This window comes from Phascolarctos cinereus, unplaced genomic scaffold (genome assembly GCF_003287225.1).
Source record: "Phascolarctos cinereus isolate Bilbo 61053 unplaced genomic scaffold, phaCin_HiC Scaffold_2;HRSCAF=192, whole genome shotgun sequence".
NCBI lineage: Eukaryota > Metazoa > Chordata > Mammalia > Diprotodontia > Phascolarctidae > Phascolarctos > Phascolarctos cinereus.
The window spans coordinates 52,012,893-52,040,027 of NW_027555625.1; the positions used below are offsets into that span (position 1 = coordinate 52,012,893).

Genomic DNA, 27,135 nt, shown 5'->3' on the forward strand with positions numbered 1-27,135 from the left:
ACCATCTGGCATTCAGTAAAGTTTCCACCTTGCTCATTTGGCACCAGCTTTTGTGATACTTAGAGATTCTGGCATTTTTCTATATTAACCAGTGTGGTAACCTTTTCACATTTTATAGAGCGAGGAAAAAGCAGTTACTCTTCTTCATATTGCAATATCTGTGTTTGACTAGGAACAATAGTATTTTTATGGAACATTTAAAAAAAATTATATTTTTTAAAAAAAATCAAAAACAAACCTAGTTATAGGATCAGCATAGGGGGTTGATACGGAGCCTGGGGAAGCCAGAACCCAAACTGGAATTAAGAGGAATCTTTCCACTCGTGCTTGTGTGATTTTGAGGTGGCCACGTTCGTTAGATTATTTCTATATTTTTAAGGTTTTCGTTGTGTCTGTTTACCTTTTGCTAATAAGAGACTCCCAGCCTCTTGTGCAAGCAGTGATGCCGCTGGGATTGTCAGGTTCTGGGACCCAGATGGATCTTTACACAGTGGAAACAGTAGAGTTGCTCCCAGGCTTAGGAGAAGACTAGACCAGAAGGGCCCTTTTTATCTCCTTTCCAAAGAGATGACTGGAATTCACTCCTCAGACAGAGGCTTGGGGGCAGCCTCACCGAAGGACAGGGTCTCGGGGTCTGTAGCATCCCACAGATCCAGGAAAGGGGAGCAGTGTGGAGCCATGGACCATCTTCTGTGGCCAGTACTTATGCTCAGCATTGGGGTTTGGGAAGAAGGTTGTTCAGCTTTCTGGTTTAATGATATAAATTATTGTTGTCTTTTTAAAAAAATAAAATAAAAAGTTTCAGAGCATCTACAGCTAGATGTGATAAGGGCTGTTTTATTCCTCAGTTTGGGAATCTGGGGACAGCATCTTGGAGAATCTAGACTCACCTTTGACCTTGAGTGAGGGAGAATGACATTCCCTATTTTAAGTAATGCCAAGATTTCTTTTTATACCACTTAGAATAGGTGGCTTTCACTTATTCTAGAACACCTCCCAAGGCAGCCTGTCCCTTTCCTTTTGGAAAGTTCTGACACTGAGCCACCATCTGTAAATGCTGTCTGTATTTGGTCATGGTTCTCTGGGCTGTCTCCACACCACTTTGCAAACCTTAAAGCACCGTATAAAAATGAATTGTTATTAAGTGCCCGGGGAGTGAATCAAAGGTGGAAAAATGAGAGTCCGTGTAAGTCTAATATGAGGTAGGGTGTGACAGGCACAAAGAAGAAATCCTGTCCAAATGCTGTTGGAAATTTTGAGGAATAAGACTGGATATGTGCCTCAGCTTGTCCTTTCTGACTAGTCAGCACCTAGGCTGCACATTGGATAAGAAGCCAGACTTGGACTCAGGGAGACTGGTTTTCAAGTCCTGTTTACACAGTAGCTATGGGACCCTCAGCAAATCACTTCATCTGTAAGATGGGGCTGATGATATCATCTGTCCCTCGGAGTTGTGGGGATAAAATGATGAAATTTGTGAAGCACTTTGAAAAGATTTAAGAACTAGGTGTACATGCTAACTAATTATGGTCATACTCCAGATAGGTGGTTTTCTAAGTTAATGTGTGGCCTGCAGGGATTCTAATGTAGTTTAACAGCACTTCTTTGTATCGGTCTGACTTCACCATTTAGGACATCCAGAATCCAAAAGATTAAAAACCCATGTACTTACTGATCACTACCTAGAGCTGACTCAGCACCCCTTCCCCCACCACATAACTGCAGTGAGGCTGCACTAGCCAATCCAAAGGCCTGACACAGGCTTGCAGCAAAAACCACCCCCACAACTTCCTGATTCCAGCTTTGAGTCTGAGCCAACCAGTAACAGACATGGCTGCAGCTACCAGGCTATAGGTTGGGGAGAACAGAGCCGTAGTCTGTGCTGCAAAAGATCTGTGCAAGAGATTGGCAGGACAGAGGGGAAAGGGCCAGACATAGTAGATAAAGCTCAGCTTCATGTATACCCCCAAAGCCTCAGAGACCCAAACTGCAGAGATCAACTCAACATCAGCATGGTGTGTGGGGCTAGAAAACTAAGGAATAGATGGAATGGGGCTGGGGGGCTGGCAGGCATGTGAGGAACTCAAACCCCAAGGCAAAATTTCAGCATCCAGTTTTGGCCAGGTCTGTCCCCACAAGAGTCACTTGGGTCAGAGCTAGGCTGGTGAACCAGGAATCTCCCCATCGCAGGAGAGGCTGAGACTGAGAGATCCATCCCCCAGGGGAACCATCAGCTGGGAAGGAAGGGTTCAGAAAGTGAGTAATAGGGAGAGGGTGAAAGACTGAAATTAAGATCTCAGGAAGAAGAAAACTCAAGACTTTGAACATAAGCAGGTAAGTTAATAGGGAAAACATTAATAGCAGGAAGAATTACAACCTCTGATCTAGTAAATTAGTTTGGTCTTCTATGACTAAATACCACAAAACAAAGGGAAAGAGTCTAAAAGTTGAGATAGCAGACCCTGTGGAATTTGAAGGAAACATGAAGTAAACACTGTTCCTGAGTAGTTTAAAAGGAAACGAAAATTATGAGCAGGATAAAGGCCTGCACAACGATGTTAATGGACAAAAGAGAAGCAGAAACCAAACCCATAACATTAAAAGTAAAAATGCTCACCATCCAAGCAAAACTTTGCTCTAGGTTTCCCAGAAAGATTGTGAAAGGACAGAAAACTCACCAGAAAGCAGAAAATAAGAGAACTGCCCAGAAGTTCTAAACAGAAAATGAAATGTCAATCAAAAGAAGTAATAGGTTGCCTCCAGGAAAACGAAGTACTGACAAACCAAGGCCACTAACTGGTTAAATTTACCAATTCAGTTTTGAAACAAGTTCTACAAGCAATCTGGGAGAAAAGGCTGTCTAATGCAAAGGAAGGAAAATTCAAGTAATGAAAGACTTCTGAGCACACAAGAAGACTTGGGAGAGGACGGAATAATGAAGTGGCAAATTTGAGCTTCATTGTAAGTGAAGAAAGATGGATTTTCAATAATAAAGAGGCATTTGAAATAATGTTCTTTGAAATAAAGCCGGGCCTGAAGAGAATGCTTCTTAAATACCCTAGATGGCCAAAAGGCGGGAATGGTAAATGAATGCCACATGCTAGGACAGCGATAACTACCGAGTGACGTCTGAGAAACCAGTAAGAGACTGTCTAAATGTACATAAAGATGGAAGTCAGGTGGAGCTTAGAGTGAAGAGGCAAGCCTCGGGGCATTATGGACAGAACCTGCCAATACCCCACCTACAAGTGAATCTTTTTTTGTTTGTTTGTTTTTGTGGGACTGCATTACAAAATGGGATGATGGTTCATGAAAGGGAGGGAGGAGAGCAGAGGGTTGGAGGGGAATGTGATGTGCTTGGTCAAACCAAGGACTAGCAATGAGAAGAAGGTGATTCCTATGGTCTCAGGAAAAGAAAAGCCTGGAAGAAGGGGGTGAGAATTGGAAAAGGTAGAGATGAAGGGAGGCCTTGCTTTGGGGTGGGAGTGGGTTTCACTGATGAATATTCCTATGGATGAAGAGAGATGTTCCGTGAAAGGTGATGGGGACATTGTGCAGGTGGAGTTTGGGGGATTTGGTTCCAGAAAGACACTTGTCTTATCTCATAAGGGAGGTAGAATTGGAACTCTTAGGGGTAACTAGCATCTGGAGGAGTGGGAGGGCATGGGCTCAGAAAGATTTTTAGTTAAATGAGGAAAAGAAGGTAATGAGGGGAAGGGTATAGATCAGTGTTGGGCTACATAATCAGGAATGGAGGTGGGGGGGTTTGATGAGTACTACCATGACATAGCATCCTCTATAGATGTGTGTGTGTATCCATATATATCCTAGTGAATAGGATTAGTTGAAGGAGAGGGGAAGGAGAAATCTACTTGACTGAGAAAGAAAAAAGGAGAGGAGAAAAGAATTAACCAGATAAAAGCAGAAAATAAAAAGGAAGTAATAAGCAAAACCCCAAAGGGAAAATGCTAACAAACAGGAGGGAGGAATCAGATGAGGGGAAGAGAGTCAGTGGAAATAAGGCAAAAGGGGGGGGGGGATCCTAACTTGAAAAAAATCGAGTATTACAGACAAATAGGTGGAAATATAAACCAAACTCATAACTTTAAATGTGGATGGATTAAACAATCCAATAAAATGAAAAAGAATGATAGTTTGTCCACTTTCTTTTTTCAGGCAATTGGGGTTAAGTGACTTGCCCAGGGTCACACAGCTAGTAAGCGTGTCAAGTGTTTGGTCTGTGGCTGGATGTGAACTCAGGTCCTGACTTCAGGGCTGGTGCTCTATCCACTGCGCCACCTAGCTGCCCCACGAATGATAGTTTGAATAAGAAAACAAAACCCTACAATCTTGCTTACAAGAAATACGTTTTTTAAAAAATCAGACATACACAAAACTAAGGATGGAAAAATTGTGTTTTGCATCACGTGAATCAAAAAAAGCAGGAGTTGTAATCATGCTATCTGACAAAACTAAAATTAAAAAATTAAAAGGGATAAACAAGGAAACTGTGCTAAAGGGAAGACAAATTTACACACTCCAAATGTGTTAGCACCCAAATTCATAAAGGAAACATTAGTTGAGCTACAAGAAGATATAGACAGTAGCACAACAGTGACAGGAGATTTCAATATCCCCCTCTCAATTTTGAATAAGTCTAACAAAGATAAACAAAAGAGAAAATCTGGAACTAAACAAATTGCTGGAGAAACAAGCTAAAAAACTAATGGCACGGTAAAATGGGATGGTAAAAGAAATACATACTTCTCAACACCACATGAAACTTTTACAAAAATTGACTATACACAGAGAGATTGCAAAAATGTAAAAAGGCAGAAATAGTAAATACATCCTTTACAAACCATGACACAATAAAAATAGTCATCGGTTCAGGGGCCACAAAGAAAAGACAGACCCATGTGAAGTCAATAAAATCCTAACTAAAGAGCAGGTCAAAGAACAAATCACAGTAACAACTAATAATTCTGTGAAAGAAAATTATACCATTGAGACAGCATACCAAAATTTCTTGCATTCAACTAAAGCAGTCCTTGGAAAAAATTACATCCCTATAAACATACATTAACAGAATAGAAAAAGAGGATTAATTGAACTGAATATACATTTTTAAAAATTAGAAAATCAACAAATAAGCAAATCTTTAAAAAGCACAGAAGAGGAGATATTAAAAATTGGAGAAGCAGCTAAATTTAAAACTAAAAAAAAATTACAAAACTAAAAGCTGCTCTTTGAAAAGACTAATAAAATTGATGAACCTTGAGCTACTCTGATTAAAAAGAAGAGAACACGAAATTAAATCAACAAAATAGTAAATGAGCAAGGTGAAATCTCAAAACCAGAAGAACAAAAAGAATAATCAGAATTTATATAGTTATGTGCTAACAAAATGGAGAACACAAAAGAGAGGAATGCCTTCAAATACAAAATGCCCAAACTAGCAAGACCAGACAGACATCTTTAGTAAGTGTCAGAAGAGGAAATATATATAGCTGTAAAGGAAATGCCAAAGAAAAACTGGTCCTGATGCATTCTTAGAAGAATTCTAGCAAAGTTTTAAAGAAAAATTGGTATCATACTCAAAAACTGAGAAAGAAAGCGCCCCATCAGATCCATTTTATGTAACAAATATAGTTCTAATACCTAAACTGGAGAAATGTAAACATAGAAGGAAAACTATAAGCCACTATTATTCATGAATATTGACTCTATTTTTAAACAAAATCCTGTCAAACATACTACAGTGATTTATCAAAGAAATAATCCATTATGACCAAGTAGAATTTATACCAGGGAGGCAAGAATGACTTAACATTAGGAAAACAATCAACATAATCATATGAAAAACCAGAACATTCAAAACCACGTGGTCATGCCAACAGATGCTGGGGGCAGGGGGACCCTTGACAAAGCATAACTATCTTTCGTGCTTAAAAACCCTACAAGGTATAGGCATAGAAGAACCTTTTTTAGTGTCATAGAAAAGCGCCTACCTAAAGCCCAAAGCAAGCATCATATGCAATGAGGATACACTAGAATCTTTTCCAATAAATATGGGAGTGAAGCACAGATACCTACTCTCCTCACTATTATTTGATACAGTTCTGGAAATATTAGCAACAGCGATAAGACAAAGAGAAAGAAATTAAAGGCATAAAAATAGGTAAACGGAGATAAAACTATCTCAACTGATGATATACTTGAAAAATCCTAGAGTCAGCAAAAATACTAATCAACACAATAGGTTCAACAAAGTTACAGGCTACAAAATAGACTCAAAAGTCAATAGCATTTCTACATAAAAATAACAAAACCTGAGAAGCAAAAACAGAAAGGGAATCCCATTCCAAATAGTTACAAATTGTATAAAATATTTGAGAATTGACCTACCCAAACCAAAGCAAATGAAAGACTAGCATAGAGTCAATTAAGAATATCATTAAAGAAATAAAGAACGACTCAAATAGCTAGAGGAATATTCAGTGCTCTTGGCTAGGCTGAGCCAATATAATAAAAGTGACAATACTACCAAAATTAACTTAGATTTTTAATGGTAGACCAATCAAATTCCTAAGCAGACATTTTATAGAACTTGATAAAACATTAACAAAAATCATTTGGATAAACAAAAGATCTAGAATATTAAAGGAAATGATGAAATCAGGATAAAGGGGAAATAGCTCTTCCAGACCTCAAAACATATTATAAAACATTGATCATTAACATGGAAATGTTTTACATGATTGCACATATATAACCTATAACAAATTGCTTACCAAACTTAGGGAGGGAAAGGAAGAAAATAAAAACAAATTAATAAATGAATAAAACAACAGTCATCAAAACCATCTGGCGTTGTTTAAAAAATAGAAAGATCAATGGTGAGTGGAATTGTCTTTGCAGATGTTTTTGTACAGTTTTTTTGTGTTTTGACTACAGGGTGGGATCCCCACCTGCCATGGTAATCAGGCCAAGGTTGGGTAAGCAGACAATTTTTAGGACACCTTTTCTAGCCCCTTCCTCACACCAGGAGGTGAGTAGTACAATACTCAAAAGGCTACTTGGATGTCCAGGGGGCTGCCAAATCCTACTGGGACTTCAGTGAGAAGACGACCCTATGGCCTGTGCCGCCTATGTGCAGGATTGTTACTACAGCTCCCAATGTGTCCCCACCTGCTGCTTCCTCACTTGCCTGTCACCACAGGACTTCGGGATGGGTAAAAATGGTAAAATGGTATGGGCGATGTCTTTTGATTCGTGCATAAATTGGATTGAAGTGAGGCAGAGTTGCATGAAGTCGTCGGCCTCACTCTCTCCTCCAGAGTCATTGAAGTCCAGTGGCAGGACAGAATCAAGATAACTGGTGATGGCTCAAGATGCAGTGGATGATCTTGGCGTCTTCGATGTCTAACCATGCTCTAAGCGCTCCATGGCACCTGCTTCACCTGCTTTCTGGGCTGTTGGAATAGATTGTTCTCATCTGCCCATTCCACCAGGAGAAGTCTTCACACGCTTGGGGTAGACACCCCCCTAACTCACCAACGGGTTTGAGACCCTTAGGTTATCCTCAATCCGGTTTAGCCCATCTGCTGAAATGGCTTACCGAGTGGCTGCTGGACGTGCGACAGCTTCTTGGAGTCACAGGTGAGAGTTAGGTGGAACAGGTGGATGCCAAAGGTGGAAAACAACCCTTGAAAGGGCTTGGCAGCCTTCAGACCTGAGGTGCTAGTCTTCCCTGAACACCTTCAGACTAGACAAGGAAGAATTAGAAACAATGGGATTCAATAACTCAGTATTTAATAAAGTGGAAAATGTAAATTACCTAGGGAAAAACTATTTGATAAGAACTGTCGGGAAAACTAGAAAGCAATCTGGCAGAAATTAGGCTTAGATTAAACACCTTACACTATATTCCACAATACATTCTAAATAGACACATGACCTTAATGTTATAAATAATATTTTATTTTTTCCCAATTATATGTAAAAACAATTTTTAGTATTTTTTTTAAATTTTGTGTTCCAAATTCTCTCCCTCTCTCTCCTCACCTCCCCCTGAGACTGTAAATAATTTGATATAGGTTATACATATACAATCAACACATGACCTTAAAGTTAAAAATTATACTATAAAAAATGAGAAGAGAAACAGATCACATACCTCTCACAGCTATAGGTAGGAGATGTATTTTTAATAAAACAAGGGATAGAGACAATTACAAAAGATGAAGTAGATAATTTTTTATGTGAAACTAAAAAAACTTTTACAGAAACAAAATTGATGCACCTAAGATAAGTAGGGAAACAGCTGAATAGGAAAAAAATCTTTGCCTCAGATTTTTTCAGTAAGAGATTGGTAGCCAAGATATCTAAACAATAAATAAACAAACAAACAAACAGATAAATAAATGTGTATGTACATGTGTGTGTAAATCTAATAGCTATTCCCTAGTAGTTAAGTGCTCAAAAGATATGCACAGTTGTCAAAAGGAAAATTGCAAAGTATTCACAACCACATGAAAGAATGTTCCACATCCACTAATTGTAAGAGAAATACAAATCAAAACAACTCTGAGGTTTCCTTTCACACCCTACAAATTGGCAAAAAAAAAAATGACAACAGTCAATATTGGAAGTGTTATGGAAAGGTAGGCATACTGATACATTGTCGGGGGAGTTGTGAAATGTTACAGCGTTTTTGGAAAGCAATTTGGAATTATGCAAATAAAGTGACTAAAATGTTCACATCCTTTGAACCAGAGACTCCATTGCTGGGTTTATACCCCAAGGAAGCCATCAATAAGAAAAAAGTCCTCTTATACTCCAAAATATTTATCGCAGCACTTTTTGTGATAGCTAAGAATTGGAAACAAAGTAGATGCCCATCAATTGGAGAATGGCTAAACAAATTCTGCTACATGAATGTAATGAAATATTACTCTGCTATAAGAAGTGATGTATGTGATGAATACAGAGAAGCATCGAAAGATCTATATGAACTGATACAGAGTGAAGTAAGCATAGTCAAGAAAACAATATACACAGGAACTACAAATAATGTTAATGGAAAGGACAATTATACACCAAAAACTCAAAAGTAAATGAAGTAAAATTATAAATATCAAGTGAGATTCAAATGAAGAGATATGAAAAGACACTCTCGATCTACTCCTTCATGAAAGTGGGAGGTTCACAGACATTACACATTGCACATAATTTTGAACTTTTTCCAATGTATCAATCAGTTGTGGTAACTTTTTCCTCTCTAAAAACAATACCATTTGTCATATGCGATGGTTCTCAGTGAGGGGGAGAGCAAGAGATATATGAAATATTATGGCGATGTAAGAAAGAGAAAATATCAGTGAAAACTTATTTTAAAAAAAGAAAAAAAATGTGCTATAAGAAACTAGAAGAGAAAGAGATCATATATCCTTCACAATTATGAGCATATCCTTACCCAAACAAAGGATATGTGCAATTATAAAAGGTGAAATGGACAATTTTAATTACATAAAAATGGAAAATTTCTACATAGACAAAATTAATGCACCTAGCTTAAGAAGGGAAGTAGTTGAATAGGGAAAAAAAATCTTTGTCTCAGATTTCTCTGATAAGGGTTTGGTCACCAAGACATATAAACAATTAATAAATATATTACACTAATAACCATTCCTCAGTAGATAAGTGATCAAAAGATATAAACAGTTTTCAAAAGGAAAATTGCAAAGTATTCACAACCATATGAAAGAATTTCCCAAATCACTAATAATAAGAGAAATAAAAATCAAGGCAACCCTGATGTTTTGCCTTACACCTTGCAAATCATCAAAGCTGCCAAAAAACTGGCAGGAATTAATTTTGGAAGGGTTGTGAAGTGATGGGCATACTGATATATTGTTGGTGGAACTGTGGAATATAGTACAACCATTTTGGAAAGCAATTTGGAATTATGCAAATAAAGTGAATAAAATGTCACTCAATTCACCAAATTGTGTGACTAAAATGTCATTATGTGGTTCAGTTAGTAGGTTTACATCCCAAAGAAGCCATCAACAGGAAGAAAGGTCCCATATATACCAAAATATTTATAGCAGCACTTTTTTTTGTGATAGCTAAGCATTGGAAATTAAATAGATGCCCACCAATGGCTAAACAAATTGTAGTACTTAAATGTAATGGAATATTGTTATACAGGGGGAGCAGGAGGAATATTGGGGATAACTATGATGATATAAGAAACATATGACATCAATAAAAATGCATTTAGGGGGAAAACAAGAATCCCACCTGAAACCTGTACATTGAATATATCCCAATTTAGAGATAGTTGCCTTTCTCCTTGCAGCCATTTCAATTTTCTGGAGTAATTGATCTATCCCCAAATAGGCTATTTCTGTCTTTTTCCTTTAGGGGGAGTCTGCCTCTATAGGAGAGAAGGGGTGAACTCAGAGACAAGAGAGTGGATAAGTGATGCTATCTTATTTGCGTGGAAAGCCATAGGGACAGTCTGCTAGTCTAGAAGCAACATCTCCTGTTTTTAGATAGTTCATCTTGCTGTCCCACAAAGTACAAAGCAACTAGGTGGTGCAATGGAGAAAAGAACTAAAATTGGAGTGAGGAAACTCTGACTCAGTCACTTAACTAGATATGTAACTCTGAGCAAGTCACTTAATCTGTCTCCACCTCAGTTTTCTCATCTGTAAAATGGAGTTAGATTCAATGGCCTCTAAGATGACTTGTGGCTCTAAATCTATGATTCTACTGAGTAAAGCCTTACCTTGACATGGTAATAATAGATGGTATATTGGCCCTCAAAAGCTGGGATAGCTTATCATAACCGCTTTTAACCTCACCCATTTTTCAGGAAAAGGCTATATTTCTGGAGTTGCACTTGGTCCTGAAGCAAAAGTCTTTCCTTTTTAAAATACTGAACACAGGGCAATTATAATGACCAAACTTGCTTGGCACCACAGAAGAGAGGTGAGAATGTACCTCCCTCCTGTCTTCGAAGATGTGATTGTGGAAATGGAACATAGACTCTTGACTGATGTATTGGCTAATTTTGCCAAACTTTTTTTTCCATTCTTTTTTTATTCTTTATTACAAGAGATGGGTCTCAGAGCAAGATGTTAAGGAATATATTGGAAGATTAAGAAGACGTAAAAACAAAAGGCATTAATAAAAAATGTTTTAAAAATATACCTCGTCAACCCGTAGGCTGTGCTAAATTCCTCAAATTCTGACTCTGATCCAAGATTTGTAATTTTTGAACAGTGATTTGCAAAGGATGCTGGGTATCACTGAGTTGCTGGTTCCTCTCCAACTCATCTGTATAGGCTGGGTTAGATGTAGATCAATCTGAAAGCAAGAGGACAGACTAGGTGATCTCTCTCTCTCTCTAGAACCTTCACCGTGAAGGGCTTGACAGTTCCAGAGGCAGTGATAATCTCAGGGGAACCTTTTAGGAGAAAGACCATCTCCATCTGCTAGTTCCTCGCTTGTAGCTGATAAATGACTTGTGAGGTCTGGCCTGCTGAAGGCCTCTGTTCCCAGCTGCTGTCTCTGTTAGCTTCTGGCTTACTGCCAACCTGATTATCAGAGCTCACTAATCTGACATGTTTGGCAGCCTGCCCAGTGCTAGGGGCTCTTGGGCTCCTGGCTTCTGCATCTTCCTCTTCCACCTCTCCAGAAGGTAGAACAGAGCAGCCTTACCACTGGTTCTCCTGCACCTCCCAAGCTGCTCTGGGTATACTCTAGTCACACCAAAGAGCATGCCTTGTTCGGTGATTTTCCTGCCTGGGGTTTAGGATTCCTAGGCTGGTTTCTGGTTTATTCTTGTTCTCAGTACTAGGTCATTTGGTGAGTTACCTGGAAGGTTTTTACCATGGTGAGATTCCCCCATGTTTGTTTGTTTTGGTGTGTCCCCCCTCCCCAATTTTAGAATCACTTTCACCTAAAATAAGCAGTGGGATATTCATGAATTGCATCTGGAAAAATCATTTGCTGTTGTTTATTGGTCCCACATTGCTGCTTACCCCCAACCCCTCCCTCAAAGCCCTCCCAACCTACCTGACCTAGCTTTCCTATTTCAGTCTCTTCCTCCCTATCACCTCAAAAAAAAAACAACAACTATGTTGTTTGAAAGATTTCCAAGAAATCAGGGAAGACTTGTATGAACTGATGCAGAGTGAAGTGAGCAGAACCAGGAAAACGATGTATACAGTAACAAACCTGTCAAGGCAAACAACTGTGAAAGACTTAACTTTGATCAGCGCAATAAGCAACCACGATTCAAGAGGACGAAGAATGAAGCACGCTGCTCACTTCCTCACCAAGGGGTGATGGATTCAGAGTCTCATCGAGACACACATCCTTTTGACATAGCCAATGCAGGAAGCTGTTTTGACTATACCTTTTTCTTACAAAAGTTTTCTCTTTCTTTTTTTTTTAAAGAGGGAAACCGTTGTGAGATGGAGAGAAAATGGATTTTTGTTCCTTAGAAAAAATGAAAATTTATTTAAAAAGAAAAGTTGCTCTGAGCTGCTGCTTGTATAATTCCAAAAGAGAAGATGCAGAGGCAACGATGTTAGCCTTCTGGGTTTTAAACCCAAAAGGGAGCCAGGGTTAGAACTGATTCTGACAGTCAAATAGAAACATCACCAGAAGTCAGCTTGAGGGGCATAACCAGGTGTTTTTCCCTTCTCTAAAGCAGAATCAATTGAGAAGTCCCAGAAACTTCCTTCCCTTCCCTAGGTGTGGCAGCTAGGGGGCACAGTGGATAGAGCACTGGACCAAAAATTTGGAAGACTTGAGTTCAAATCTGATCTCTGACACTTACTAGCTAGTATGTGACCCTGTCACTTAAGTCACTTAACCTTTTTCTGCCTCAGTTTCTTCATGTATAGAATAGAGGTAATTTTACCTGCCTCCCAGGATTATGAGAATAAAAGAGGACAATGTTTGTAAAGCACTTTGCAAACCTTAAAATGCTATGTAAATGCTGGCTATTTATTAAGGGCAGCTAGGTGGTACAGTGGCTAGAGTGCCAAGTCTAGAGTCTGGAAGACCTGAGTTCAAATCCAGCCTCATACATGTACTAGCTCTGTGACCCTGGACAAGTCACTTCACCCTGTTTGTGTCAGTTTCCTCATCTGTAAAATGAGCTGGAGAAGGAAATGGCAAACTACTCTAGTATCTTTGCCAAGAAAACCTCAAATTGGGTCATGAAGAGTCAGATACAATTGAACAACAACAATTAGCTATTATTATAGTCTGAAAGCCATCACGGGCTTTATGGTACCTAGCTGGGTTCTATATAAAGTCAAATGAAAAATAGCTCCCAGCCCTGTTCTCTGAGAACTGTTGCTTTCCAAGGTAGTGTAGGGTAATGGCTAGAGCGCTAAATTGGGAGTCATTGGTAACCTGGGCTCAAATCCCTGTTTTGCTACTACTTGAATGATCTTCAACAAGTCACAGCCCATCAGGGACTCAGTTTCCTCCTCTGTAAAATGGGATAGTTGACCTAGCTGATATCTAAAGTCTCTGCTATCTCTAAGCTATAATCATAAGACATCTATTAAAGTGAACTCTTAGAGCTCTACATGGAGAACTGAGAAGATGCTTTTTTCTCCTGCTCAAATGTGCTTCCTACAATGGTTGACGTAGAACTACCTGAAAGAATGGGGATAAACTAGAAATCCTCATGTGCCTTCATTTCCCCTTTTTAAAAAATGTGGGTATTAGACTAAGTGATAACTGAGATCCACCTAATTCTAAGATCTTATGTTGTTTTGCTTTTGGATTTTCAAAGGCTTCAGGGTGTGACGTGTCTCTCTTACTTCAGGTGTTCCACAGGAAACAGTCCTTTTGTCCAGAAAGATTCCAGCCACTGGCTATTGCACCATGAGTCCAAGTAGACAGATTAGGTAGAACATTTAGTGTTTACCATGTGCCAAGCTCTGTGCTAAGTACTGGGAGCACAAATACTAGCAAGCAGGACAAGGAGCTTACATTCTTTTAAAAATATATTTTTTTTCCTAATTACATGTTAAAACAATTTTTAACATTTAAATTTTTTATTTCAGATTCTACTCCTCTTTCTCTCTGGTAAGCAATCCAATATAGTTTATCCATGTTAAATCATGTAAAACATTTCCATATTAGTTATTTTGTACAAGAAGAACTGAGAAGAAAGAAAGAAAGAAAGAAAGAAAGAAAGAAAGAAAGAAAGAAAGAAAGAAAGAAAGAAAGAAAGAAAGAAAGAAAGAAAGAAAGAAAGAGAAAAACAGCATGCTTCAGTCTGTATTCAGTCAATATCAGCTCTTTCTCCGGAGGCTGATAGTATGCTTGTCTTGCATCATTGTATTGCTGAGAATAGCCAAGTCATTCACAGGTTTTCATCATACAATATTGCTGTTACTGTGTACAATGTTATCCTGGTTCTGAAGGAGCTTACATCTAACAGGGAATGAAAGCTGGAAAGTAGGAATGGGAGAAAAGAAGGGTACCTTGAGATTAGGGTGGGGACAAGGTAGTTGGTGAGGAGGAAGAGTTGTCTAAAAAGTGGGTTTAACTAGGTGTGGAAGTGTGTAAGACTAGTCACTCTCATGAAATGGTGGTTTAGACTAGGGACTCACCAATCAGGAGAGAGACCCTCAGGGTGGAAGTGTCTCCAGAGTAGAAAGTCTGCTGGTTAGGAGGGAGAGAAATTTGGACAGTGAGTTGAGCTGGGAGAAGAATGAGCTAGGACCATCCTTCCTAAAGAGATTACTCTACTAGGGGCTACCATAAGACCCAGAACGCTAGAGCCATTGATTTCTGAGAGAATGACAATGCCCCCTCATGCCCGATTTCTTCTGTCAATGGCAAACGTGCCCATTTTCCATGGCTACACCCTGTAGGGGGAGTAGTCATGCCACATTGTGGTCAAGTAGGCTGGGGCAGTGAGCAACTTAGGGTCTGTGAATATTTAAGCTGCATGGCTGCTTGCTGCCCTCATTACCAGGGGGAGAACAGCCCCTGTTATGCTGAAACCAGGTGCAGCTGCTGACAGAATGCACCAGAGTGGTTCAAAATGATAAGCTGGCATTCTTCACTCCACCAGCTGGACTCTGTAGCTGAGGGCTGAGAACACAAAAGTGAAGAGCTATCCCAAATGCCAGAAGGCAGTTCTACCACCCTCAGAAAGGGGTTGCTTCCGCCTCTGTATTTGCTTTTCCTATCTGGGGCTGGGAACTCCTTTCCCAAAGGAAGCAGGTGCCCGCTGTCACGTTTGTGAAGCCCAGGTCTGCCTCCCTGATCTCTCTCTCTGGTGGGAGGGAGGGGCAGGGAGATGGTGAGGAGTATGCAGTTCTCCAGCTCTCACCCCTCAGAAGTCCCAGCCCATTGGCCAATCCCACCCACACTTGCTGTAGCCTGGGAAAGCATTCTACAATGCCAAGTTCTAGTCTTAGACTTCCCTTCTCCCACACACTGCCAAAAGCTACTGGGGTTGAGTCACAGGACAGGCAGGAATGGAAGGAACTGAGTGGTTTGGTCAAGGAAATACTAAGGTACCTGACACACAGGCTAAATGAACTATGTCCTCAGGTACTGGCAGGTGTGAAGGATCATGGGGAAGAGGAGAGAGACCACAGGATGACCTGTTTTCCAAAAAGGGAAGAGAATGGAATCTGCAAATTATAGGCCAATAAGCTTGCTTTCCATTCCTGGCAAAATATCATTAAAGACCATCTACAAAAGGGAGGGATTGTCACACAGAGCCCACCATGGCTTCATTAAAAATAGGCTGGCTAACCCAATTTCCTTTTCTTTGGCATACTAAAATGAGACATCAGGGAAATTCTAAAGAGAGATCTTAACTAAGTGGTTGATAATATATCTCGTGGTATTCCTATGGAAAAGATGGAGGGAAATGGGCTAAACCGAAGTAGTTGGATGGATTTGGAACAGGTGGAATGGCCCAGCTCAGAGAGTCCTCACTAATGGTACTATGCCAACTGGGAAGCAGGGCTCTTGTAGAGTGCCCCACATCTGTGATTGGTGCTGTCGCCAGTCAACACTTTTGTCAGTGACTTCCTTCTCCATCTTGATAACTCTCTCCTCTCTGGGTTTTCATGACACCATTACTTTCAGAGGAGAATATAAAAATCTTCTGTTTCAGTTTGAAAGGCTTTCAACCCCTGGCTCCTTCCTACCTGTCCAGTCTTTGTACACTCCCCTCCATGAACTATACCATCCATGTTGACCTTCTTGCTGTTCCTTGAATAGGACACTGCACCTCCCATCTCCAGCCTTTGCACTGTCTACTTCTCATGCCTAGAATGGCTTTCTTCATCTCTGTCCTTTAGAACCCCTGGTTTCCTTCTAGTCTCTGCTCATATCCTATCTCCTGCAGGAGCTCTTTCCTGAGCCCCTACCATGACACCACTATTAGAGCCTTCCCCTCCAAGGTTATCTTCCACCTATACTGCATATATTTTGTAAGTATCTAGTTATTTACATTTTGTATGCCATTAAAGTGTAAGCTACTTAGAAGGCAGGTATTGTTTTTGCCTTCCTTTGCATCCACAGTGCTTAGCACAGTTCTTGGCATATGCATAGTTTATTGTTAAGTCATTTCAGATTCTCTGTGGTCCCATTTGGGATTTTCTTGACAAACATACTAGAGTGACTTGCCATTTCCTTCTCCAGCTCATTTTACAGGATGAGGAAACTGAGGCAAGCAGGGTTAAGTGACTTGCCCAGGGTCACAGAGCTAGTAAGTATCTGAGGCTAGATTTGAACTCATGAAGATAAGTCTTCCTAATTCCAAGACCACTCTGCTATCCACTGTGCCCCCTAGTTGCCTCTATGTACATATTTAGGACTTAATAAATGCTTGTTGATTGACTGATTGGTGGGAACAAAGGCAGTTGATTTCCTTATCAAACTGCAGATGACACAAAGCTAGGAGAGATAGTTTATGGTCACTGGAGGACAGAACTGAGATCCAAAAAGATCTCACCAGACAAGAACATTATGCTGAATTCAATAAGGCAAATTTTTTGGACCAGATCTATGGTTTTATGGATATAAGAACTCCCCATGTGGAAGCTTCTTCTACCGACATAGATAGAGAGGCACCCATTTTACTACTTATGGTTTTAGAGAGTTGCCTGGGCCACTGGGAGGTTAAGTGACTTGCCCAAGGTCACACAGCCAGGATCTGTCAGAAGCAGGGCTTGATCCTGGTTCTTGAATTGAAGGTCAAGTCCATCCTCTGCCTCTCAAGATGACATTTAATAGGAATGAGGGTAAGCTCCAAATATAAACACAAAACTCAAATACTTGGGTTCAAATTTGACTTTTAATCCTCCATGTGGTGATCAAGTTCCATGAGGGCAAGGGTTGAGTCTAATCCTAACTATATATTTCCTTCCACATGCTAGCATAATGCTCTGCCCACAGTAGGAGCTTAATAAATACGTGGATGCATGATGAGGAATGAGCACAGTCTGGCCCCACCCAGATTTACCAGGGCTCCAAGATGAAAGGCCCTGGGAATATTGAGTCTAAGGGGATTTAGGAGGGATGTGTTAGCTGTCATCAAGGACTTGAAAGGCTGCCTTCTAGAACTGGGATTTGACGCATTCTTCATGGCCCTAGGGCAGAACCAGGAAGAGTGGGTGGAAATTACTGAGGCAAAATTTAAGCTTGAGGTCAGGAGAAGCTTTCTACTAAAGAGAGCCAGCCAGAAGAAAAAGGGGCTTCCTTCAAAGGCAGCGAGCGGTTTCCTGCTCCCCGGAAGTCTTCAAGGAAAGCACTCCTTTGATGTGTTGTTTCCAAGATTCTTGCTCTTGGAGGGCTTCTAAGAAAGACCCTTCCAACTCTGAGATACCAGGAAAAAGAAAACAAAAAAGGAAGCCTCAGCCTTGATAGAGCTGGCCCTTCTCCGAAGAGAAGGTTTCTTCCCATAGACACCAACACGTCTATGAAGATCAGGATTCTAATTCAATCTTCTTTCTTTTTTTTTGCTTTGTTGCTCTTTTAATATACTTTTATTGATATATTTAACTGTTATATCTTCTATGTCCCTCCATTCCCCCTTTTCCAGAGAGCCATTCCCTATAGCAAGGAGTAAAAAAGAGGGAGAAACAATTCAGCAAAACCATTCAAGATATTTAAAAGACCAACATTATATTTGGTTCCACAGACCTCCCCGTTTCTGCAAAAAAGGGTGAATGCCTTCTTGTATCTATTGTGTAGGGGAGGCAAGCTTGTTCATTATAATTTTATAACATTCAATTTTGATTGTTATATTGTTTTCCTTTACATTTACTTTGTTTCCTAATTCTATTTACTTCTCTCTGCATCAGTTCACACAAATCTTCCTATTTTTCACCTTATTCACCATTTCTCTAAACAGTAATATTCCATAACTTTCCTGTACCACAACTTATCTGACCATTCTCCAATTAATGGTCATCATCTTCTTTATTTCTAGTTCTTTGGGGCCATAACACTCAATTGAGTTTTAAAGCCTTATCAATAATTGATACTCTATGAATCAGTTTTGCCCCAACCCAGATGATCAATATGGGCACCTTTCAATTTAATTCTTTTCCAGAAAATTCAGTTAGCTTTACCTGCTAGCAACCAGGGTTACTAGTGAGTACTAGTGAGTACTAGTGGGTTACTAGTGAGTACTAGTGGGTTATTACCCACATGTGCAAAAATATTTATAGCAGCTCTTTTTGTGGTGGCCAAGAATTGGAAATTGAGGGGATGCCCATCAATTGGGGAATGGCTGAACAAGTTGTGGTATATGAATGTAATGGAATACTACTGTGCTATAAGAAATGATGAGCAGGCAGACTTCCAAAAAGCCTGGAAAGACTTACATGGACTGATGCAGAGTGAAAAGAGTAGAACCAGGAGAACATCGTACACAGTAACAGCCAATTGTGTGATGACTGACTTTGATAGACTTGGCTCTTCACAGCAATGCAAGAATCTAATACGACTCCAAAAGACTCATGGTGGAAATTGCTATCCACATCCAGAGAAAGAACTATGGAATCGGAATGGAAGCCTACTGTTTGCTCTCCTTTTCTTTTGTTGTTTTATTGTATTGCTTCATTCTCGTGGTTCCTCCCATTAGTTCTCATTCTTCTTTACATCATGACCAATGGGAAAATATGCTTAATATGAGTGTATAAGTAGAGCCTATATCAGATTGCATGCCATCTAGGGGGCAAAAGAGTGAGAGGGGGAGAAAATTTGAAACTCAGAATCTTATGGAAGTGAATATTGAAACTAAAACTTAATTAATTAAAAAACTGTGACTATTTATTACAAAGTAAATGATGATTTAAGTTTAACTTAACTCCAAACCCAGTAGCAAGGAGCAAAGTTCCCAACACCAATAGCACAGGTAGGGTTGAAGAACTTCAATGAAGACAATGTCTAAAACTGACCTCAGCTCTGGTCCTTCCTTCTTTGGCTTCCAGCTTCCATGTGCCAAGACCTATGTCCAGGTCAGAGACTCCCCAGCACTGACCTGACAGCCACCTCCCACAATGCTCCTCCTACCATGCCAGTTGGTGCCCATTATTCTCATTCTCTGTGCCACAGAGACCAGCCTTGCTCTGAGCAGCCTCCCCTCTCCTCCAATCAGCCCCGGCGTCCTAGGCATACTGCATCATGGGAAAGGGCATCCTTCTTCTCTCCTGATCTCAACTTCTGTCCTTGTTCTATGTATTTCACTTTGCATCAGTTCACATGTCTTTCCATTCTCTGAACTCACCATATTTATCATTTCTCAAAACACAGTAATATTCCATATAACTTGGTTAGTCCTTGTCCTGGGTGCAGGACACCATGAGGGACAATCTTTTCTCTATTAGACATGCTCCCCATTGAATCCTAGAATGGCAGAGCTGGGAAGGACTTCAGAAATTTAGTCCAACCCTTCCATTTCAGGGAAAAGGGAACTCAGTCCCAAAGAGGCAAGATTCAGAGCCAGAGGACTGTTGATGATGCCTCATGCTACCCACCTCCTGACACAGAGGTAATCCACTCATGATGGAGAATAAAGCATCCATTTTCATACATGACCCCTATGGGACTGTTTTGTTTGACTCTGCGTATTTGTTGCAAGGGTTTTGTTTTTCTTTCTTTCATTGGGAAGGAGAGGTGCATGTGGAAGAGAGAGGAGAAGTAGGGATAGGGTTGCCAAAAAGGAAAAGAAAAAAGAAAAAAAGGAGCATTGAGCATTTTCACAATGCACAGAAGAGAATAAAAGGAAACGAGAAGGACAGTTTTGAAAGTTTCACAACAAATTCATATCTACAAATAATAGAGATTCACATTTTCCACTATGATCCTTTTTTTTCTGTGATATAGATGGAAATGTCCATGTTTTCATTGTTAAGTTCAGAATAAAATAGAATTCCAAACCAAAGCAAAGAAATGGGGTTACTTACCTACAGTCACCCAGATAACTGAGCCCACATTACAGTCTGGGTCCACTTGCTCCCAGGCACCCTGCTCTCCACCAAATCATCAAATCACCGAATCAGTGTTTTTTGGTTCGATTTCTTGATGCTTTGATGGGGGAAAGAAACTTCCTCCAGGTCCTGATTGGAGTGCTGGCCATTTTGCAGGAGTCCCTTTGCCAAAATACGATTCACTGGGCTGCCTCTTCCCTAGTTTTCCTCACCCCCGACTTAGAGAAAAATATCTTAGCCTCAACTTCATAGCATCTTCTCAAGCAGGGACTTAGAATGACTTGAGGGATGGCTTGTGGGTGGGAGGCCAAAGAAGATCTCCCAGATTCTGAATTAAAACCTGGGACAAGTCAAGAGTACCCCAAATTTGGTGCTCTATGACTGTCCACGTCCCATCCCCCAACACATTGGGGGAGCAGCTATCTGGGCATTCAGGTAGCTCCATCTCTCTTCCTGTGTAGCTTGGTTTGTCCAAATGGCTGGCCACTCTGGTGAGAGAGCTGCTGAACACGTCAGATCCCATATGCACATGTAACTTGGTGGTTGTACTGTGGTGCCCAGGTCTGGGATATGCCATACAGTTAGCACCTGATACCGGTCATGCTATTCCTGTGTCTGTCCTTTGTGACTGACCATTGTGGCTGGTGACACAAACAGGACTTTATTTCTGCAACGGGAGTGAACAAGCACATTTCCTTTTTATTTGTGTCCCAGTCACTTGAGGTAGTAGATGCACTTTCTAATTTTATTCTGCAGGAAAGTACTGTCCTGTGATGACTGGGAGTTTGGGGGGATTGTTAGAAGATTATAGGGTGCCTGGTGTAGGGCAAAGAGTTCTGGAATTGGATTCAGGAAACCTGGATTCATAGGATTGTGGTGCAGCATAGTACAGAGGAAAGACTGCAAGTCTCCCGGATCAAATCCTGCCCCTTACACTTTTCAGCTGTGTGACCTTTGACAAACCATTTAGCATTTGTGAATCTTAGTTTCCTCATCTGCAAAATGAGGACTACAATGCCTGTTTTATCTATTCCATAGGGTTGTTGTGAGGATCAGCTGAGAAGATGTATGTAAAGTGCTATCTAAATGCCAGCTATTATGATGATACTCACTATTTTTGTTATGCCATTAGAATGTAGGTGTCTTGAAGCAGGAACTGTTTTTCTTTTTCTTTTCCTTCCTTCCTTTCTTTCTTTCCTTCTTTCCACCTTTACTTCCTTCCTCTTTCTTTCTTTTTCTTTCTTTCTTTCTTTCTTTCTTTCTTTCTTTCTTTCTTTCTTTCTTTCTTTCTTTCTTTCTTTCATTCTCTCTCTCTCTCTCTCTCTCTCTCTCTCTCTCTCTCTCTCTCTCTCTTTCTTTCTTTCTTTCATAAATGCATATTGGCAGATTGATTAACATGCATGTTAGTTGAGGTCCCTAGACCCCTCTCCTGCAACACATGGATCAAGTTAGATCTTAGTAGTTTTTCCCTAATAATAATTTCTATGGCTCATGACCCCCATTTAGAAGTTTCCCCTGGGACCACCAGAATATGGTTTGTCTCTCTCTAAGGATTTCCCAGCCCCTTGCAAGCATCAGGCTTCCAAAGTTTAAAAACAAACAAACAGACTGGGATTTGCTTTCTGTAAAGAACAGAAGAGGGACTTCCTTCTGAGTCCCCTTAACAAAGCAGTAAGTCTCTCTCCTCCGGTGAGCTCAGTCCCCTTCCTCCTTCAGGCTCAGCCACACCATCCCTTCAGCTCACAGTGCCACACTTAGAAAAGCCCCAACAACACGAGTGAGACTGTGGGTCTCGGTGGAGGTCCAGAGTTTTGCCTCCTCCCCATCAACCTCTGGTGTGTCCGTGTGAATCCAATGGCAGCACCATTCCCCCTCTCCTCAGCACAACGTGGTGTGGTCCCCTTGCTCTGGGCTTGGACAGCCCTGGGTTCCTGCTTGGCTCCAGGACTTTTTTTTTTTATTTTGGCAATTGGGGTTAAGTGACTTGCCCAGGGTCACACAGCTAGTGGTGTTATGTGTCTGAGGCCAGATTTGAACTCAGGTGCTCCTGACTCCAGGGCCAGTACTCTATCCACTGCGCCACCTAGCTGGCCCTCTTAGTCTCCTTTGCTGGATCTTCCACCACTAACTGTGGGTGCAACAGATAACTATATTGTTATTATTATCATTATTTCCCAATAAATAAATAAGCATTTATTAAATGCCTACTGTGTGCTAAGTCTTTGGGATTCAGAAACAAAAGTAAAGTAGTCCCCTAACCTCCAGAAGCTTATAGTCTAGCTTGGAGTGGGGGTGGGTGGAACATGTAGATATATTTTTGCTGTTGAATCTTTTCAGTCATGTCAGACTCTTGGTGACCCCATTTGGGGTTTTCTTGGCAAAGATACAGGAGTGGTTTGCTGTTTCCTTCTACAGCTCATTTTACAAATGAGGAAACTGAGGCAAACAGGGTGAAGTGACTTGCCCAGGGTCACAGAGCTAGTAAGTGTCTGAGGCTGGATTTGAACTCGGGTCTTCCTGACTCCAGGCCTGGCACTCTATCCACTGTGCTACCTAGGTGCCTGTGGACATATATAAAGCAGACACAAGGCAAGTGTACATATTCCTAGGTACTGATGAGACTAAGATCATAGGTGCACAGATGTGGAGCTGGAAAAGACCTCAGAGGCCTCCTGCTTCACCGCATGCCCCTCCCCCAATTTTACGGAAGAGGAAACAAGCCTAGAGAAGGCAGACAGCCGGCTTAAAGGTCCCCTGGGTCGTAAGGGACAGAGGGGGCTCCTTCCCCCACAGCACGCCACTTTTCATCGAGTGGAGATCAGCATCCGGAAGCTGGGCCTGCTCTGTTCTGCTAAATAAGCCTCTTCCTAATATCTACCACTAACCCGGGTTTCTCTTCTGCTGGGAGTCTTCCCTCTCTAGGAATGGCCCTGCCCTCAGCTCTCAAGGGAACTGTTTGTGGAAACCCTTGAGATGTCTGCTTGGCTGGGAACTGACCTGACAGGGCATGGCAGGTTAGGAGGATCCTTTTCTTTGCTTGAGAAGGAGCCCTTTGTCCTGCTCACGGGCACATGCAGAGCACCCCCCACCCCGAAATCTCTCACCGACCTCTGTCCTTCCCCTTTGGAGCGTCTCACCTTAATGACTTCTCCCAATTTAACTTCCAGAAGTAATGGATGGGGCCATTTGTCTCCCTACCAGCCAAACTTCTAGGCCTGTTGTGGCCATGAGGGTTTCCCAGCCAAAGAGGACTTGGCAGCAGAACCCCAAGGACCATGAGGAGCCCATGAGTCAGAGTGAGAGCCTTTTCCATGACACCTAACAGTCCTGGCCTCAGGAGTTACTAGGGCTCTGACCAGTCATCCTCCCTGAGGAAAGAGATAAAATCTGAAAGTATCCCTCTGACAAAAGGGTCCTGAGGGGACCCTGGGAGTTTAGTCTATAACTCATTAACTCTTCTACTGCCTATCTGAGGTCTGGAGTTACTGAAAGTGGGGAATTTCGCCATCTCCTATTGTATTGTCCCCTTCCCTATCCTAGATACAGAGAACCGTGAACAATAGCTCTGGGTGGCTTATCTGGGAGAAGCACAAAGCCCCAGAGACTTATCTCCCAGGCTTGGGATTGCGTCTTGAGGTTTTGAGAAAGAGTCAAGGAGCCTGACTCTGGAATGACTTTAGCTGGGCCGAAGTTTCACGTTGTGCAATGCCTGAAAGGCTCTAGTCCTCGCTGTTTCCCAGTAGGATCCAGGGGAGAAGTCAAATAGCTTGGGCTCCTGGGATCCTAGAATGGGGCCACTGGAAGGTGCCTTTGGGGTTGACTAATCAAATTCTTTCATTTCACAGGCAAGGGACACACAGCCCAAATGCTTCCAGGGGCTGGACTCTACTGTCCTAGTTTGCTTCTTCCCCAGGGTTCCTCCCACATGGCTTGTGATCCATTCAGGGTAGTGAGGTCCCTGGAGCTTCTCTACTAGGGTGTAGGGAAGTGTCCCATTGGCTGAGCCTGCCAATTTGAAAGGAAGGGGGTTCACTAGACCACTGAGGGCATGTAAATGTGGAATGGCAGGTAAAATTCAGGGCTGGACATGACATTCAACTGTGACTATGTCCCCTTGAAGCAAATCATTTCCCTTTCCTGGGCCCTGATGGCCTCTCCTGTAAAACTGCACCATTGGACTCATTGGTTTCCAAAGTCCCTTCAGCTTTTAGTACCCTGTATGACTTTAGGCAAGTCATTTAACATCTCTGTTAATCTCTGAATAAATGGATGATGGGAGGAGGATCAGGAGACTAAAACATTACCCAGGTACAGAAGACCTGGAGGTCTTCAAGAGAGCCTGGAATGCCACTTGTCCAGGATATTGTAGGATGGACTCATGCCTCAAGCTAGATGATTCCTCAGGACCTTCCCAGCTCTGAGGAGTGGCCTCCCAAGTGGTAAGGAATCACAATGATATGGCACCTTCTTTGACAGCAGGTGGTAGAGATGGTCCCAAAGTGTATGCACCCCAATATATAATAGTCACTTCAATGGATTCCAGTCTTGGATCTGGACCTTGATTATGTGGATACTTCCTCTCACATAGCAACACTTCCTATGAGACTTTTGTCCCATAAGTTCTCTTTAGAGTGTCCATTCAACCTTCTTGGGCTGATTCTGAGTCTCTTAACATTATGTGTGCACCAGTGCCCACGTACCCTAGTAGCCACAATTCTCATACACTCCAACCATCCAAGGCAAGGAGGACTTTTTTCTTTTTTTTTTCCTTAATTTATTTTGATTTATCAACAATCACTTCCATGAGTTTTTAAGTTTAAAATTTTTCTCTCTCTCCCTCCTCCCCTCCCTCCACAAGATGGCACACAATCTGACATAGGCTTTACATATACATTCCTATTAAACATATTTTCACATTAGTCATGTTGTAAGGAAGAATTAGAACCTATAGGAGGAACACAAGAAAGAGGAAACAAAACAAAACAGAAGGAAAAAATGGCAAATAGTATGCATTCAAACTCCATAGTTCTTTCTTTGGATGTGGATATCATTTTCCATTATAAAACTTTTGGAGATGTCTTAGATCCTTGCATTGCTGAGAAGGTTTAAGTCTATCAATGTTAGTCATTGAACAATGTGGCTGTTACTGTGCACAACATTCTCCTGGTTCTGTTCACTTCACTCAGCATCTCCATACAAGTGTTTCCACGTTTTTCGGAAGTCTGCCTGCTCATCATTTCTTATAGCACAATAGTATTCCATTACATTCATATATCACAACTTGTTCAGCCATTCCCCAATTGATGGGCATCCCCTCAATTTCCAATTCTTGGCCACCACAAAAAGAGCTGCTATAAATATTTTTGTACATGTGGGTCCTTTTCCCATTTTTATGATCAAGGAGGACTTTTTTCATCTTCACTTCACCTCACAAAAGTTGCTATAAGGCAGTAATTAAGATACCCACTTTGCAGATGGGAAAACTGACTGGGGAACACTTTGCCCTGGATAGTGACATTTCAGTCTGGGGCAAGGAGGCAGTGTGACGAGAATGTAAATGGAATGAATCCTGAACTGGGGAGGCAAGAAACCTGGCTATGTGATCTTGGACAAGTCACTATGCTCTAGTTTCTCTCTAACTTATCTGACTCAGGATTATTGTGAGAAAAAATTTATGATAGGCAAGAAATCATAATGGGTTTGGAGTCAGAGAACCTGAAGACCCATGGACTAGCCATTAAGAGCTCTGTGTCTCTTAGGGGTAAGTTTCTATCGGGGTGCCTTGGGGCTCCAGCCTTGGTCCTTTCAGTCCCTTCTAACTCTGAGATTCAGCAACCCTGAGCACGAATCCCAGCTGGGCTCCTTGTCCTCTCCAGACTTGGGTTTCTTCTCAATAAAATGAGCAGAATGGATTAAATTGTCTCCAAGACACCTTCCAACTCTAAATCCCATGGCTGCAAGTGCTCTGAAAACGTCAAGTACTGTCTCAAGTATCAGAGGGTTAGTAAGCCCTCCTTGGTATTAAGACATCAGAAGCATTAAGACTTTTGTCTGGAATGCCAATGAATGACTCAGATTGAGTCTCTCAAGCACAGAGTCATTCTCGCCTTCTAAGCTAGCCCTACCCTAAGGTACTCTGAAGATTTCCCCGGCTTTTCCTGCCTTTTCTTGCCATTGTTGTTGTTCAGTGATTTTTCAGTTGTGTCCGATGCTTCATAAAGCCATTTTTTAAAAAATTAATTAATTAATTAATTTTTAGCTTTCAACATTCACTTCCATAAGATTTTGAGTTCTAAATTTTCTCCTTCTCCCTCTCCTCCACCCTCCCCAAGATGGCATGCAATCTGATAGAGGCTCTATCTATACACTCGTATTAAACATATTTTCACATTAGTCTTGATGAAAAGAAGAATTAGAACTAATGGGAGGAGATACTGGAGTGGTTTTGCCATTCCTTCTTCAGGTCATTTTACAGACGAGAAAACTGAAACAAACAGGGCTAAGCGACTTGCCTGCAGTCACACAGCTAAGTCAGTGTCTGAGGCAGGATTTGAACTCAAAAAGATGAATCTTCCTGATTCCAGGCCCAGTGCTCAATCCACTATGGCACCACTTTTCTAGCCCT

General features: G+C 41.2%; 1 protein-coding gene across 1 annotated transcript in view; it reads left to right on the forward strand.

The window, feature by feature from the left end:
- The first annotated feature begins 7,135 nt into the window (after positions 1-7,135).
- Positions 7,136-27,135, forward strand: part of SNAI3 (snail family transcriptional repressor 3) — a 40,388-nt gene continuing 20,388 nt past the window's right edge. Inside the window, exons 1-2 of the mRNA XM_020989472.2 lie at positions 7,136-7,235; positions 7,600-7,662. Of these exons, the coding sequence (XP_020845131.1) occupies positions 7,136-7,235; positions 7,600-7,662 (163 nt within the window). The remainder of the gene's footprint in view (positions 7,236-7,599; positions 7,663-27,135) is intronic.